Below are 12,498 nucleotides of genomic sequence, written 5' to 3'. Positions count from 1 at the left end.
TTGCCAATATCTGGGAGCCCCCAGTTTGTCAGACATGTCTACTTAGCAGTAGACACTACTCTAGCTTCAGCCAGGACCCCTAATCACTAATGCGATAAATATGGAAGAAGAGGAACTCTCATTAGGATGTGACTCTGAAGGCACAGGATTAGCTTTGATGCTGATAACTTCCGCTGCAGTTCCAAGAATAAGGATAGCATCTCCTCGTGGAGGGGAAACAAGGAGTGGCAGTTTTTCACTGAACTTTCTAGCCCGACAGGAAACAGCTACATAAGATGATATCTCTGAAATATCCCCTGGTTATCTCAGGCTAGAAAGATATTTTAGCAAATTCCCCAAAATGCCTATATTTCCTCAGATAAATATAGCTTTGAGATGCCAAATACAGTGTTGTGGAAAGTCACCAAACTGGAAGGCAGACGTGGGGACAGTGTTCTTTTTTTCATGAGACCCACATTTATATTTACATTTATGGATGCAAATTAAACAGATAATGGAAGTTAAGAAATATATCTGTTTCTGGGATTCCCTGGTGGCTCAGTGGTTAAGAATCCGCTTGCCAATGCAAGGGCCACGGGTTCGAGCCCTGGTCCGGGAAGATCCCACATGCCACGGAGCAACTAAGCCCATGTGCCACAACTACTGAGCCTGTGCTCTAGAGCCCGCGAGCCACAACTACTGAAGCCCGCGTGCCTAGAGCCCGTGCTCTGCAGCGAGAAGCCACGCAGTGCAATGAAGAGTAGCCCCCACTCGCCACAACTAGAGAAAGCCTGTGCACAGCAACGAAGACCCAATGCAGCCAAAAATAAGTAAATTTATATATAAAAAAAGAAATATGTCTGTTTCTAATAATTTTTTTAAACCTGCTACTATGTTTATATTAAGTGAAATTAAAGGGAATAATCACTGAGAATAAAGCCAGTGAGTATTTGTAAATATTTTCTGGGACATTTATAATGTTTATAATATTAATAAACCACTGTGTACTGTATCAATTTATTTTAAATGATTTGATCATTCTTGTGAGATAAAGGTTCATTTTTTAAAAAAACTATAGAAATCCTATAGATAAACATTTGTAAAGCTGCTATTACCGTTGTACCAGTATTGAAGTGTGTTCTGTCTTACATCTCTTACTAATTTTATGACAGGTTTTATACTGTACCCATTTGAGAATCCTGTAACTGCTATGGCCTCATTAAATTGTTGCTGATCATATGCTTCCAGTGTTTATTTTGAGACTGAGCCTTTGGTCGTTCTCTTCTTTAACATTTTTTTACTAGAAATATTACACATACAGAAAAGTACATAAAATATAAATATATAAATTAAATCATAAAACACTCATATAAACACCAAAAAAAGGGACATTTAAGTGCCTAGAAATCCTGCCTGTGTCCCTCCCTTATCTTAATACCTTTCCTTAAGAAGTAACTATGAAGGACTTCCCTGGTGGCGCAGTGGTTAAGAATCCACCCGTCAACTCAGGGCACATGGGTTCAAGCCCTGGCCTGGGAAGATCTCACATGTTGTGGAGCAACTAAGCTTGTGTGCCACAACTACTGAGCCTGTGCTCTAGAGCCCGCGAGCCACAACTACTGAGCTCACAACTACTGAAGCCCACACGCCTAGAGCCCACCACAATGAGAAGCCTGTGTACGGCAAGGAAGAGTAGCCTCCGCTCGCCGCAACTAGAGAAAGCCCGTAAGCAGCAATGAAGACCCAACGCGGCCAAAAATTAAATAATTAATTAAAAAACAAACAAACAAACAAAAACCCAGTAACTACTGATCTGCTTGCTTTTTTTTTTGCTTTGCCCTCTAAGTATGCACGCCTAAATGCTATGGTTTATTTTGCTCACTTTTGAACTCTATAAATAGAATCATACATTATATATTCTTTTGTTTTTGGCTTCTTTCAATCTACATTTAAGATTCAACCATATTATTGTGCAGTGCTATAGATAATTTATTTTTGATGTATATTAATTGATTTTGTTGTCAATGGACATTAAGGTTGTTTCTAGTTTTTGGCTATCATGAGCTATGCATGCCATTTTGAACATTCTTGAACATGTACATTTATGCAAGTGTTACTTTAGTGTGTATATCTAGGAGTGGAACTGCTAGGTTATAAAGCATGCCTATTTTCTAGATACTGTCAAACTGGTTTTCCAAGTGGTTGTACCAATCAATCTATGGTCCCTTCAGCAAAGTATGAGAGTTGTTACTCTTGTTTTCTTCTAGAGATTCTTTTTTTTTTTTTTTTTTTAACATCTATTGGAGACACAGACCTACTACAGAATGGACTTGAGGATACGGGGAGGGGGGAAGGGTAAGCTGGGACGAAGTGAGAGAGTAGCATTGACATATATACACTACCAAATGTAAAATAGATAGCTAGTGGGAAGCAGCTGCATAGAGAGTCTTTTCAATTTGGTTTCTCAACATTTTGTTTACTTGGGAAATCTATACAAATGGATGTGGTTAATATACACTTTTTCCTGGATTTGTAAGTCAAAGAATTGTTAAAATTATAGTAGCAAAGTCACATACTAAACATAGCAAATAATCTACATGATGAGGATCACAATATAATTTATGTGGATAAACATGTACAATTTCTTATCTTAGTTGGCTTTTAGAAGAGAGATAGAATCTGGACATATAGAAGTAGAGAAGCGAACAAGTAAAAACCAAATAGACAAACAAAATTTTTAAAAATACATTTGAAAGCCCACCTCTACTCCTTTCTAAATTCTTGTTAGTAAATAAGTGTTGATTGAGAAGAATTTATGGAAGCCCAACACAGCTTAATATATTAAAAATACCATCACCAGGACTTAGGACCCCTCCCTTCCTTTGAGAATTAAATGATAATTCTTCCCCCTAACCACTTTTCTTGCGATATAATTGACATATAATGTATTTGTTTAAGGTATACAACATAATGGTTTGATATATGTATCTATTGCAAACTGATTTCCACAATAAATTTAGTTAACCTTGGTCACCTTATATAGTTATAATATTTTTCCTGTGGTGAGAACTTTTAACATGTATCTCTTAGCAACTTTCAAATATACAATATTGTTAACTGTGTAGAGTCACCACGAAGTACATCACATCCCCAGAACTTATTTACCTTATAACTGGAAGTATGTACTTTTTGACCACCTTCATCCATTCCCCTCCTACCCATCATCCACCCCACTACCCCACCCACCTCCTCATCTGACAACCACCACTTTGTTCTCTGTTTCTGTTAGGTTTTTTTTTATTAGATTCCACAGATAAGTGAGATCATGCATAAATGAGATAATTCTTGGTAAGGACTTAGCACAGAGCCATACACAGAGTAACTAATCTGTTTGATTTTTATTGTGATCATTTTTTGACATCCAAGTAAGAGCTCATTAAACACAAATTAATCTCATCTCTACTTTAAAGCCAGAGTATTTTTCTTAAAGTAATAAATCTTAACTATTTGAACTTCCAGCCAGCTAAATCAAACATTGAATTAAGGCTTTCCACATTTCTTCAAGGAAGAATTTTTTTAATATTACACATTGAAGAAAGTGTTCATTGTAGAAAAATTAGAAAATAGAGATATAAAAATAAGAGTATGTCCACCCAAAAACCTGCCTACAGACGTTTATAGGAGCTTTATTCATAATTTCCAAAACTTGGAAGCAATTAAGATGTCTTTCAGTAGGTGAATAGGTAAATAAACTGTGGTACATCCAGATAATGGAATATTATTCAGCACAAAAAAGAAATGAGCTAGCAAATCATAAAATACACGGAAGAAACTTAAATGCATATTACTAAGTGAAGGGAGCCGATCTGAAAAGGCTATGCACTGTATGTATGATTCCAACTATATGACGTTCTGGTAAAGACAAAACTGTGGAGACAGTAAAAGATCAGTGGTAGCCAGGAGTTTGGGGGAAGGGAGAAATGAATAGGTAGAATGCATAGGATTTTTAGGGCGGTGAAACTATTCTATATGACACGTTAATGGTGGATACATATCCAAACCCAGAATGCACAGCACCAAGAATAAACCCTAATGGAAACTATGAATTTGGGAGTGATAATCATTTGTCAAAGTAGTTTCAGAGATTGTAACAAATGTACCACTCTGCAGCCCAGTGTTGATAGTAAAGGGACCTATGACTGTGTAGGGGCAAAGGGTATATGGGAACTCTGTACTTTGTGCTCAATCTCACTATGACCCTAAAACTGCTCTAAAGAAAAATCCATTTTTTTAAAAAGCAGGGAAAAAAGGAGTAAAGAAAAAAATTAAACAAATCCTAACACGTTTTAAACATTTTGGTATATATTCTTCTGAGTTTGATAATATTTTATTGTTGTTGTATTCCATAAACCTTTCAAAATCCCTGCCTTTTTTTTTTCCATTGATACGAGTCAAGAAAGAAATCTGTTCACCTTGCTTTGAAAGATGTTTTTAAAGTGGTGCTTCTCAAACTATAAAGTGTGTACAAATCATTAGGATTTATTGAAATTCATGTTCTGATTAGTAGGTCTGGGGTGGGGACTAAGATTCTGCATTTCTAACAAGCTCCTTCTTTGGGCTGCAGACTAATCCTTCTACAGCAAGGTTCTGGAGCTTAAAGTGAAACAGTTTCCTACTTTTAGAAGAGTGATTTGACACTCTTTTTTGTGGAATTTTTTTATTCCTTGAACTGCAAACTAACTGCTTCCAAGATGCTCGACATTGCTAATTATTAGAGAAATGCAAACCCAAAACTACAATGAGGTTATCACCTCTCACCGGTCAGAATGGCCATCATCAAAAAGTCTACAAATAATAAATGCTACAGAGGATGTGGGGAAAAGGAAACACTCCTACACTGTTGGTCTAAATGTAAATTGGTGCAGCCATTATGGAAAATAGTATGGAGGTTCCTTAAAAAAAACTAAAAATAGAGTTACCATATGATCCAGCAATCCCACTCCTCGGCACATACCCGGGAAAAGATGAAAACTCTAATTTGAAAAGATACATGCACCCCAATTGCACTATTTACAATAGCCAGGACATGAAAGCAACCTAAGTGTCCATCAACAGATGAATGAATAAAGAAGATGAGGCATATATAATATCATATATATGTGACATATATATGACATACACACACACATAATGGAATATTACTTGGCTATAAAAAAGAATAAAATATTGCCATTTGCAGCAACATGGATGGACCTAGAGATTATCATACTGAGTGAAGTAAGCCAGATAGAGAAAGACAAATATTATATCACTTATATGTGGAATCCAAAAAAACCCACAAATGAACTTATTTACAAAACAGAAATAGAGTCTCAGACATAGACAACAAACTTATGGTTACCAAAGGGGAAAAAGGAGGGGGGGTAAATTAGGAGTATGGGATTAAGAGATACACAGCAATATATATAAGATAGATAAATAACAAGGATTTACTGTATAGCACAGAGAACTATACTCAATATCTTGTAATAATCTATTATGGAAAAGCATCAGGAAAAAATATGTATAACTGAATCACTTTGATGTACACCTGAAACTAACACAACATTGTAAATCAACTATACTTCAATAAAAATAAAATAAAATCACTACTGGTAGTGAAAAAAAAGTTGGAGGTGAGATGAGTGGGTGGGTGAGTAGTTGTTTGTCAGAAAGAAAATACGATGTAGAAAGGATTGAGAGGTTAATGTGGTGAGGACAATAAACCTGTTGTAGATGCTCTATAAATATTTGACAAGAATTAAATCTAGCATAGTGTGAATATAATTCCTTTTCAAAACTACTTACTTCTGCCTTTATCTTGCATGTAATGTCATTTTAGATTGTCACAAACACAGCTCTCCTTTTCACTAAAATGATTTTGTAACTTTTAACATTCATTAAACGTTTTGTCTATCAAGAAGAACAAACAAAAAAAAAACCCTAACTGCTTCTAAATGTCTTTCTGATATTTCAATTCCTACAGTCTCCGGTTAAGGAAAATCTTAAATCAGCTGGGCTGTAGGACTAGGTAAAACCTTGGTGAAAAACTATGACAGGAGAAGCGAGAGGCGGAACCTAAAGTGAGAGGAAAGCAGGAACTGAAGAAGCGGAGGAGGGATTTCAAACTTGGACGAGAGCCGGTTCTGTTTACCGGAGGGACCGGAAGAACGCTAGAGTAGTCTCCGCACCATGGCGGGTCCTGTCAGTTTGAGAGAGCTTTTAATGGGCGCTTCAGCCTGGACAGGCTCTGAAAGTCCCGAGGGGTCCCCTACAGAGGGTGGTGGGAGCGCGGCTGGCGGACCGGAGCCTCCTTGGCGGGAGGATGAGATCTGCGTGGTGGGAATCTTCGGCAAGACGGCTCTGCGCCTGAATTCCGAGAAGTTTTCACTTGTGAACACCGTGTGCGACCGACAGGTTTTCCCCCTATTTCGCCGCCAAGATCCTGGAGACTCGGGGCCTGGAATCAGGACCGAGGCTGGGGTCGTCGGGGAGGCTGGTGGAGCCGGGGTCCCTGGCGCCGGGTCCGGTGATCCAGTTCGGGGAGGTGTAGCTGTCGCGGAAGGGAACCGAACTGAGCCAGGTTCCCAGGACTACAGCCTTCTGCAAGCCTATTACAACCAGGAAAGCAAAGTTCTGTATCTTCTTTTAACTTCCATCTGTGACAATTCCCAGCTTCTCCGGGCTTGTCGGGCCCTTCAGAGCGGGGAAGCTGGAGGTGGCCTCCCTTTACCTCATGCGGAAGCGCACGAGTTCTGGAAGCATCAAGAGAAACTGCAGTGCCTCAGTCTCCTTTACCTTTTCTCCGTCTGTCACATCTTGCTTCTGGTCCATCCCACTTGTTCCTTTGACATCACTTATGATCGAGTATTCAGAGCCCTGGATGGACTGAGACAGAAAGTACTACCCCTCCTCAAAACAGCCATTAAGGATTGTCCAGTTGGCAAAGACTGGAAGCTAAACTGCAGACCTTGCCCACCTAGACTCCTTTTCCTCTTTCAACTCAATGGAGCACTCAAGGTGGAACCCCCTCGGAATCAAGACCCAGCTCATCCAGAGAAGCCCAAGAAGCATTCTCCCAAAAGGAGACTGCAGCATGCCCTGGAAGACCAGATTTATAGAATCTTCCGGAAGAGTCGTGTCTTGACTAATCAGAGTATCAACTGCCTCTTTACTGTGCCGGCCAATCAGGCGTTTGTGTACATAGTTCCTGGAAGCCAGGAGGAGGACCCAGTAGGCATGTTGCTGGACCAACTTAGGAGTCATTGTACTGTGAAAGACCCTGAATCTTTGCTGGTCCCTGCACCCCTTTCTGGGTCCAGGCGATACCAGGTGATGAGGCAGCACAGCCGACAGCAGCTTTCTTTCCACACTGACACTAGCAGTTCCAGTTCTTCTGGGCAGCTAGTGGATTTCACTCTTCGGGAATTCCTATGGCAGCATGTAGAGCTAGTACTAAGCAAGAAAGGTTTTGATGACAGTGTGGGCAGGAACCCACAGCCTTCCCATTTTGAACTTCCTACTTATCAGAAGTGGATCTCAGCAGCTTCAAAACTGTACGAAGTAGCTATCGATGGGAAAGAGGAGGACCCGGGCTCTCCCACTGGGGAGCTAACGTCTAAGATTTTAAGCAGTATTAAAGTCTTGGAAGGGTTTTTGGATATTGACACAAAATTCTCAGAGAACCGGTGCCAGAAAGCTTTACCCATGGCCCATAGTGCCTACCAGTCAAATTTGCCTCATAATTACACAATGACTGTCCATAAGAATCAGCTTGCCCAGGCTCTTCGAGTATACAGTCAACATGCTAGGGGTCCAGCCTTTCACAAATATGCCATGCAGTTACACGAGGACTGCTACAAGTTTTGGAGCAATGGCCATCAGCTCTGTGAGGAGAGGAGTTTAACTGATCAACACTGTGTACATAAATTTCACTCCTTACCTAAATCAGGTGGCCAAAATTTTCTCAGTATTTTGAAATCAAAACTTTGAGCTGTGTTTTTATTCTTGTTTTAAGAGAGTGTTCATTATGTCTTTAAAAAGAGGGCCCTGCAGAAATTTACGTACATCAGATTTAAGTTTTTTCTCCTGCTGTAAAAAGAAAAATCAGCTATGACTACTAATTATGTTCTTGTATTTAAAGAATGAACCCTAGGGGATTAGTAAATGAGAACTATTAAATAATACAAAGTTTCAGGAATTTCATATTAACATTTTTACCTTTTGTTTAACTGAAATGAATATAGTGAAATGTATGGGCACTATGATGATGATAAAATTTACTTAGAGACCCTAAAAGTTTAGATTAAAAATACATATTATGTCATGTATTTTCACTTGCTTCTGTTAGATGTGTTTAGTCAAGTTTTTGTGTTTTGGGTGGTTTTTTACTTCTCATTTCCAAAGAACTGGTTGGAGAAATTTGGGGGTTAAGGTGCAATTGAATGCAAAATAAATTTGGGTCTGCATTGTGTGTAAAATTAATAGTGACTTATATTTTCCAGGAGAAAAACCAGAGCCTGATAGAAATCCTCCTGTGCTGTATCACAATAGCCGAGCTCGATCCACTGGTGCCTGTAACTGTGGAAGGAAACAGGCACCTCGAGATGATCCCTTTGATATCAAGGCAGCTAACTATGACTTTTATCAGGTAGACTCTACATTTTTTCCTCCTCTTCTCTCTCTCTTTTTTTTTTTTTTTTTTTGCTAATGACCATCTGAGTAAAAATATACTTTTTCAGGAGCAAAATATCTAGATAAGTAAATGTGACTTGCAGTGTGATATCTAACAAGGGAAATTTCTTTATATGTACTTATTTGCTTACCCATTAACTGTTGATCTTGCTTTTTAATGTGAAGCATGTGTTGTTTTCAGTGAAAGGTTCACAGGATTAGTTTGTTTTTTTCCTTCCTCCATAGCTTCTGGAAGAAAAATGTTGTGGAAAATTGGATCACATCAATTTCCCAGTATTTGAACCAAGTACTCCAGATCCTGCTCCTGCCAAAAACGAATCATCTCCTGCCCCTCCAGATGCAGATGCTGATAAACTTAAAGAAAAAGAACCTCAAACCCAAGGAGAGAGCACAAGCCTGAGTTTAGCTTTGAGCTTAGGCCAATCCACAGATAGTTTAGGTACCTATCCAGCTGACCCACAAGCAGGAGGAGATAATCCAGAAGTTCATGGTCAAGGAGAAGTAAAAACTGAGAAGAGACCAAACTTGGTTGATCGGCAGGCATCCACGGTTGAATATCTCCCGGGCATGCTACACTCAAATTGCCCCAAAGGTCTCCTACCTAAATTCTCCAGCTGGTCTTTGATTAAACTAGGCCCTGCTAAGTCTTATAACTTTCATACTGGTTTGGACCAACAGGGCTTCATTCCAGGAACAAACTATCTTATGCCTTGGGACATTGTCATCAGGACTAGGGCTGAAGATGAAGGAGACTTAGACACAAATTCTTGGCCTGCTCCAAATAAAGCTGTTCCTGGAAAGAGAAGTGCAGTTGTAATGGGAAGAGGAAGACGGCGAGATGACATAGCGCGAGCATTTGTGGGCTTTGAATATGAAGACTCTCGAGGACGAAGATTTATGTGCTCAGGACCTGACAAAGTAATGAAAGTAATGGGAAGTGGGCCCAAGGAATCAGCTTTAAAAGCCCTGAATAGTGATATGCCCTTATATATTCTGTCATCATCTCAGGGTAGAGGGCTAAAACCACATTATGCTCAACTTATGAGGCTTTTCGTTGTGGTTCCTGATGCTCCTTTGCAGATAATACTAATGCCTCAGGTAAGAAATATAACCCTTTTTGTCCTCAGACAAACCAAAAATGCTGATGCTTGTTTTGATTATATGAAAAAAGTACAGGGTATCAAACTAATTAAACAGGTCTTAATTTTAAATACCTCTTATACCTAACATTGTGTTTCTTGAAAAATAGATTGTAGGTGTGTTAATCAGTTCACCCATCAATTCACGTCATCTGGTTAGAGGCAGAACTTGAAGTTAAAAATCTGTAGAAAAGCAGGATAGTATTTGAGATTATTTAATGTAATATCAGATATGATTGGAGTTAAGAATGTACACATTACCTGCTTAATCTTATGTGCTCTGTGAACTTATCCTTTGTTTAGGCACTTATCTTTCAGGTGTTTCTTATTGAAATATATTAATCATATAACCTGTGTTTTTCAGGTTCAGCCAGGCCCACCACCATGTCCAGTATTCTACCCAGAAAAACAAGAAATAACTCTCCCACCTGATGGCCTCTGGGTTTTGAGATTTCCATACGCCTACGTGACTGAGAGAGGACCTTGTTTCCCTACGAAGGAAAATGTGCAGTTGATGAGTTACAAGGTGCTCCGTGGGGTTCTTAAAGCAGTAACACAATAAGTGTTTTCCAGCCAGTACAGTCCTAAACTGGAGCTGATTTTTGGTTTTGGTGTGTATGGGGTGATTTTTGGTGTGTGATACTGTGTTTTCTTGAACATAAAATGTGTTTTGGTTACAGGAGTTCAGTATTTGGACAGTAATTGTTCCACTATTTCATGATATTGTTGATACTTATTGTAAATGGGGGTACAGCTTCCTAATAAACATTGTTTATTCTAGAAAAGGACCTGAAATACATGGTTGATACCTCTACTCTCTCTTTGTTTCTGTTTCACTGTCCATAATAAAACATATTTCTATTATAACTGAATGTTGCATTATCAGGTTGAGCCAAAGCTTTGTTATTGCTAAAATGTTTTAGCTGGGATTTTCCTTAAAATGCTGCTCCTGAAATTATCTTCAAATCAAGATGATCCAGGGCTTCCCTGGTGGCGCAGTGGTTAAGAATCCACCTGCCAATACAGGGGACACAGTTTTGAGCCCTGGTCCAGAAAGATCCCACATGCTGCAGAGCAACTAAGCCCAGGCGCCACAACTACTGAGCCTGAGCTCTAGAGCTCGCAAGCCACAACTGCTGAAACTCGCGTGCCTAGAGCTTGTGCTCTGCAACAAGAGAAGCCACCGCAATGAGAAGCCCATGCACCACAATGAAGAGTAGCCCCTGCTCACCGCAACTAGAGAAAGCCCGTACACAGCAACGAAGGCCCAACGCAGCCAAAAAATAAATAAATTTTAAGAAAAGAAAAGGGGGAGAGAGAGAGAGAGAGGCAGAAACCACAGTATCTTTAAAAAAAAAAAACGAGATGATCCAGTAGGTTATCTGGTAATTGTATGAGGACTTAATTGCAAAAATATGTCCTACTGTTTGGCTTACCATTCTGGTACCTGAGTTACATTGTTTTGTTCTCACCATTTTATTCTTGGACTGATGAGATACCATATTTTAAATGAATGCTCTCTGAACTAAAACTTATTTATCCAGGATATTAGTACATACTATGAAACAATTTGCTAAGTGATACAAATTTTATCAATTCATATCGATGTTAACGTTCACCAGCATCAACATGATGACACTGATATATCACTAATTAGCTAAGTGTGCAAAATAAGTTAATATGCCAGAATTCTAATGTAACTGATTATATTTTCCTGGGCACATTGATTTTGAAATGCTGAGCAAATAGAATTGGAGATTTTAGTTGCAATATATATGAAATGTAGTATTTGTTTTTATTTATTTATTTATTTATGGCTGTGTTGGGTCTTCGTTGCTGCACGCAGGCTTTCTCTAGTTGCGGCGAGCGGGGGCTACTCTTCATTGTGATGCGTGGGCTTCTCATTGTGATGGCTTCTCTTGTTTGGAGCACGGGCTCTAGGCACGTGGGCTCAGTAGTTGTGGCGCACTGGCTTAGTTGCTCCACGGCATGTAGGATCTTGCTGGACCAGGGCTCGAACCTGTGTCCCCTGCATTGGCAGGTGGATTCTTAACCACCGTGCCACCAGGGAAGTCCCATGAAATGTAGTATTTGTTTAACACATCTTGCTACCAGCTTAAAACAGTTACTTACTTAGGTTTTGATTTTTAAATCTATATAGAGAAACACATAACTGGCAGCCAATTTAAAACTGTAATTTAATTAGGTGTATTTTTATGCCTATTTTACTGTAGTTTAATTAGGAAGAGAATCTGAGCCAATATGAAAATTAGTCTATATTCTTCTTTCATCTCAGCCTTATTTTTCATCCTTTTCCTTTGTATCTTTCACTCTTTTTATATCAGTTTTAAAAATCACAATTACTTTTGTATTAAGCATAGTCATTGGTAGTTGCATTTGGGAAGTATAGCTAGACTGTTCTGTAGGACATATACTAATAGTTGTATTGTTTTTTAATAGCTTCTAAGACTTGACTAACAGGTTGTGTAAGCTTGTAGGTCAGAGGAACTATAAGAAAGTAGTTTATGAGAACAGATAGATTTCAGAAGAGCAAACCTGTGTCTTTTTTTCTTTATTTCCTTTTTGATATCATTCTACATGGAACAACTTTACATTACTGCTTAAATTAGTAAGTAATTTTCCTTGA

The 12,498-nt window shown here is 38.9% G+C and overlaps 1 protein-coding gene across 1 annotated transcript; it reads left to right on the top strand.

Annotated features, from left to right (window-relative positions):
- The first annotated feature begins 6,195 nt into the window (after positions 1-6,195).
- On the top strand, positions 6,196-10,687 carry SMG8 (SMG8 nonsense mediated mRNA decay factor). The gene is made up of 4 exons (XM_082678828.1): positions 6,196-7,969; positions 8,523-8,668; positions 8,938-9,810; positions 10,216-10,687. The coding sequence occupies exons 1-4, from the start codon at positions 6,211-6,213 to the stop codon at positions 10,411-10,413; spliced, it is 2,976 nt and encodes a 991-aa protein (XP_082534954.1). The 5' UTR covers positions 6,196-6,210; the 3' UTR covers positions 10,414-10,687.
- The last annotated feature ends 1,811 nt before the right edge of the window (positions 10,688-12,498 follow it).

The sequence above is a fragment of the Grampus griseus genome, assembly GCF_964374135.1.
Source record: "Grampus griseus genome assembly, chromosome: 20".
Taxonomy (NCBI): Eukaryota; Metazoa; Chordata; class Mammalia; order Artiodactyla; family Delphinidae; genus Grampus; species Grampus griseus.
The sequence above is the reverse complement of the archived record's forward strand: the minus strand, read 5'-3'. Positions and strand labels throughout refer to the sequence as shown.

Bases quoted from the DNA above. Each gene is read 5' to 3' on its own strand.
- SMG8 (XM_082678828.1), top strand. From the start codon at position 6,211: ATGGCGGGTCCTGTCAGTTTGAGAGAGCTTTTAATGGGCGCTTCAGCC. The intron at 7,970-8,522 runs GTGGCCAAAATT...TATATTTTCCAG, and splicing joins TCACTCCTTACCTAAATCAG to GAGAAAAACCAGAGCCTGAT. The intron at 9,811-10,215 runs GTAAGAAATATA...TGTGTTTTTCAG, and splicing joins AGATAATACTAATGCCTCAG to GTTCAGCCAGGCCCACCACC.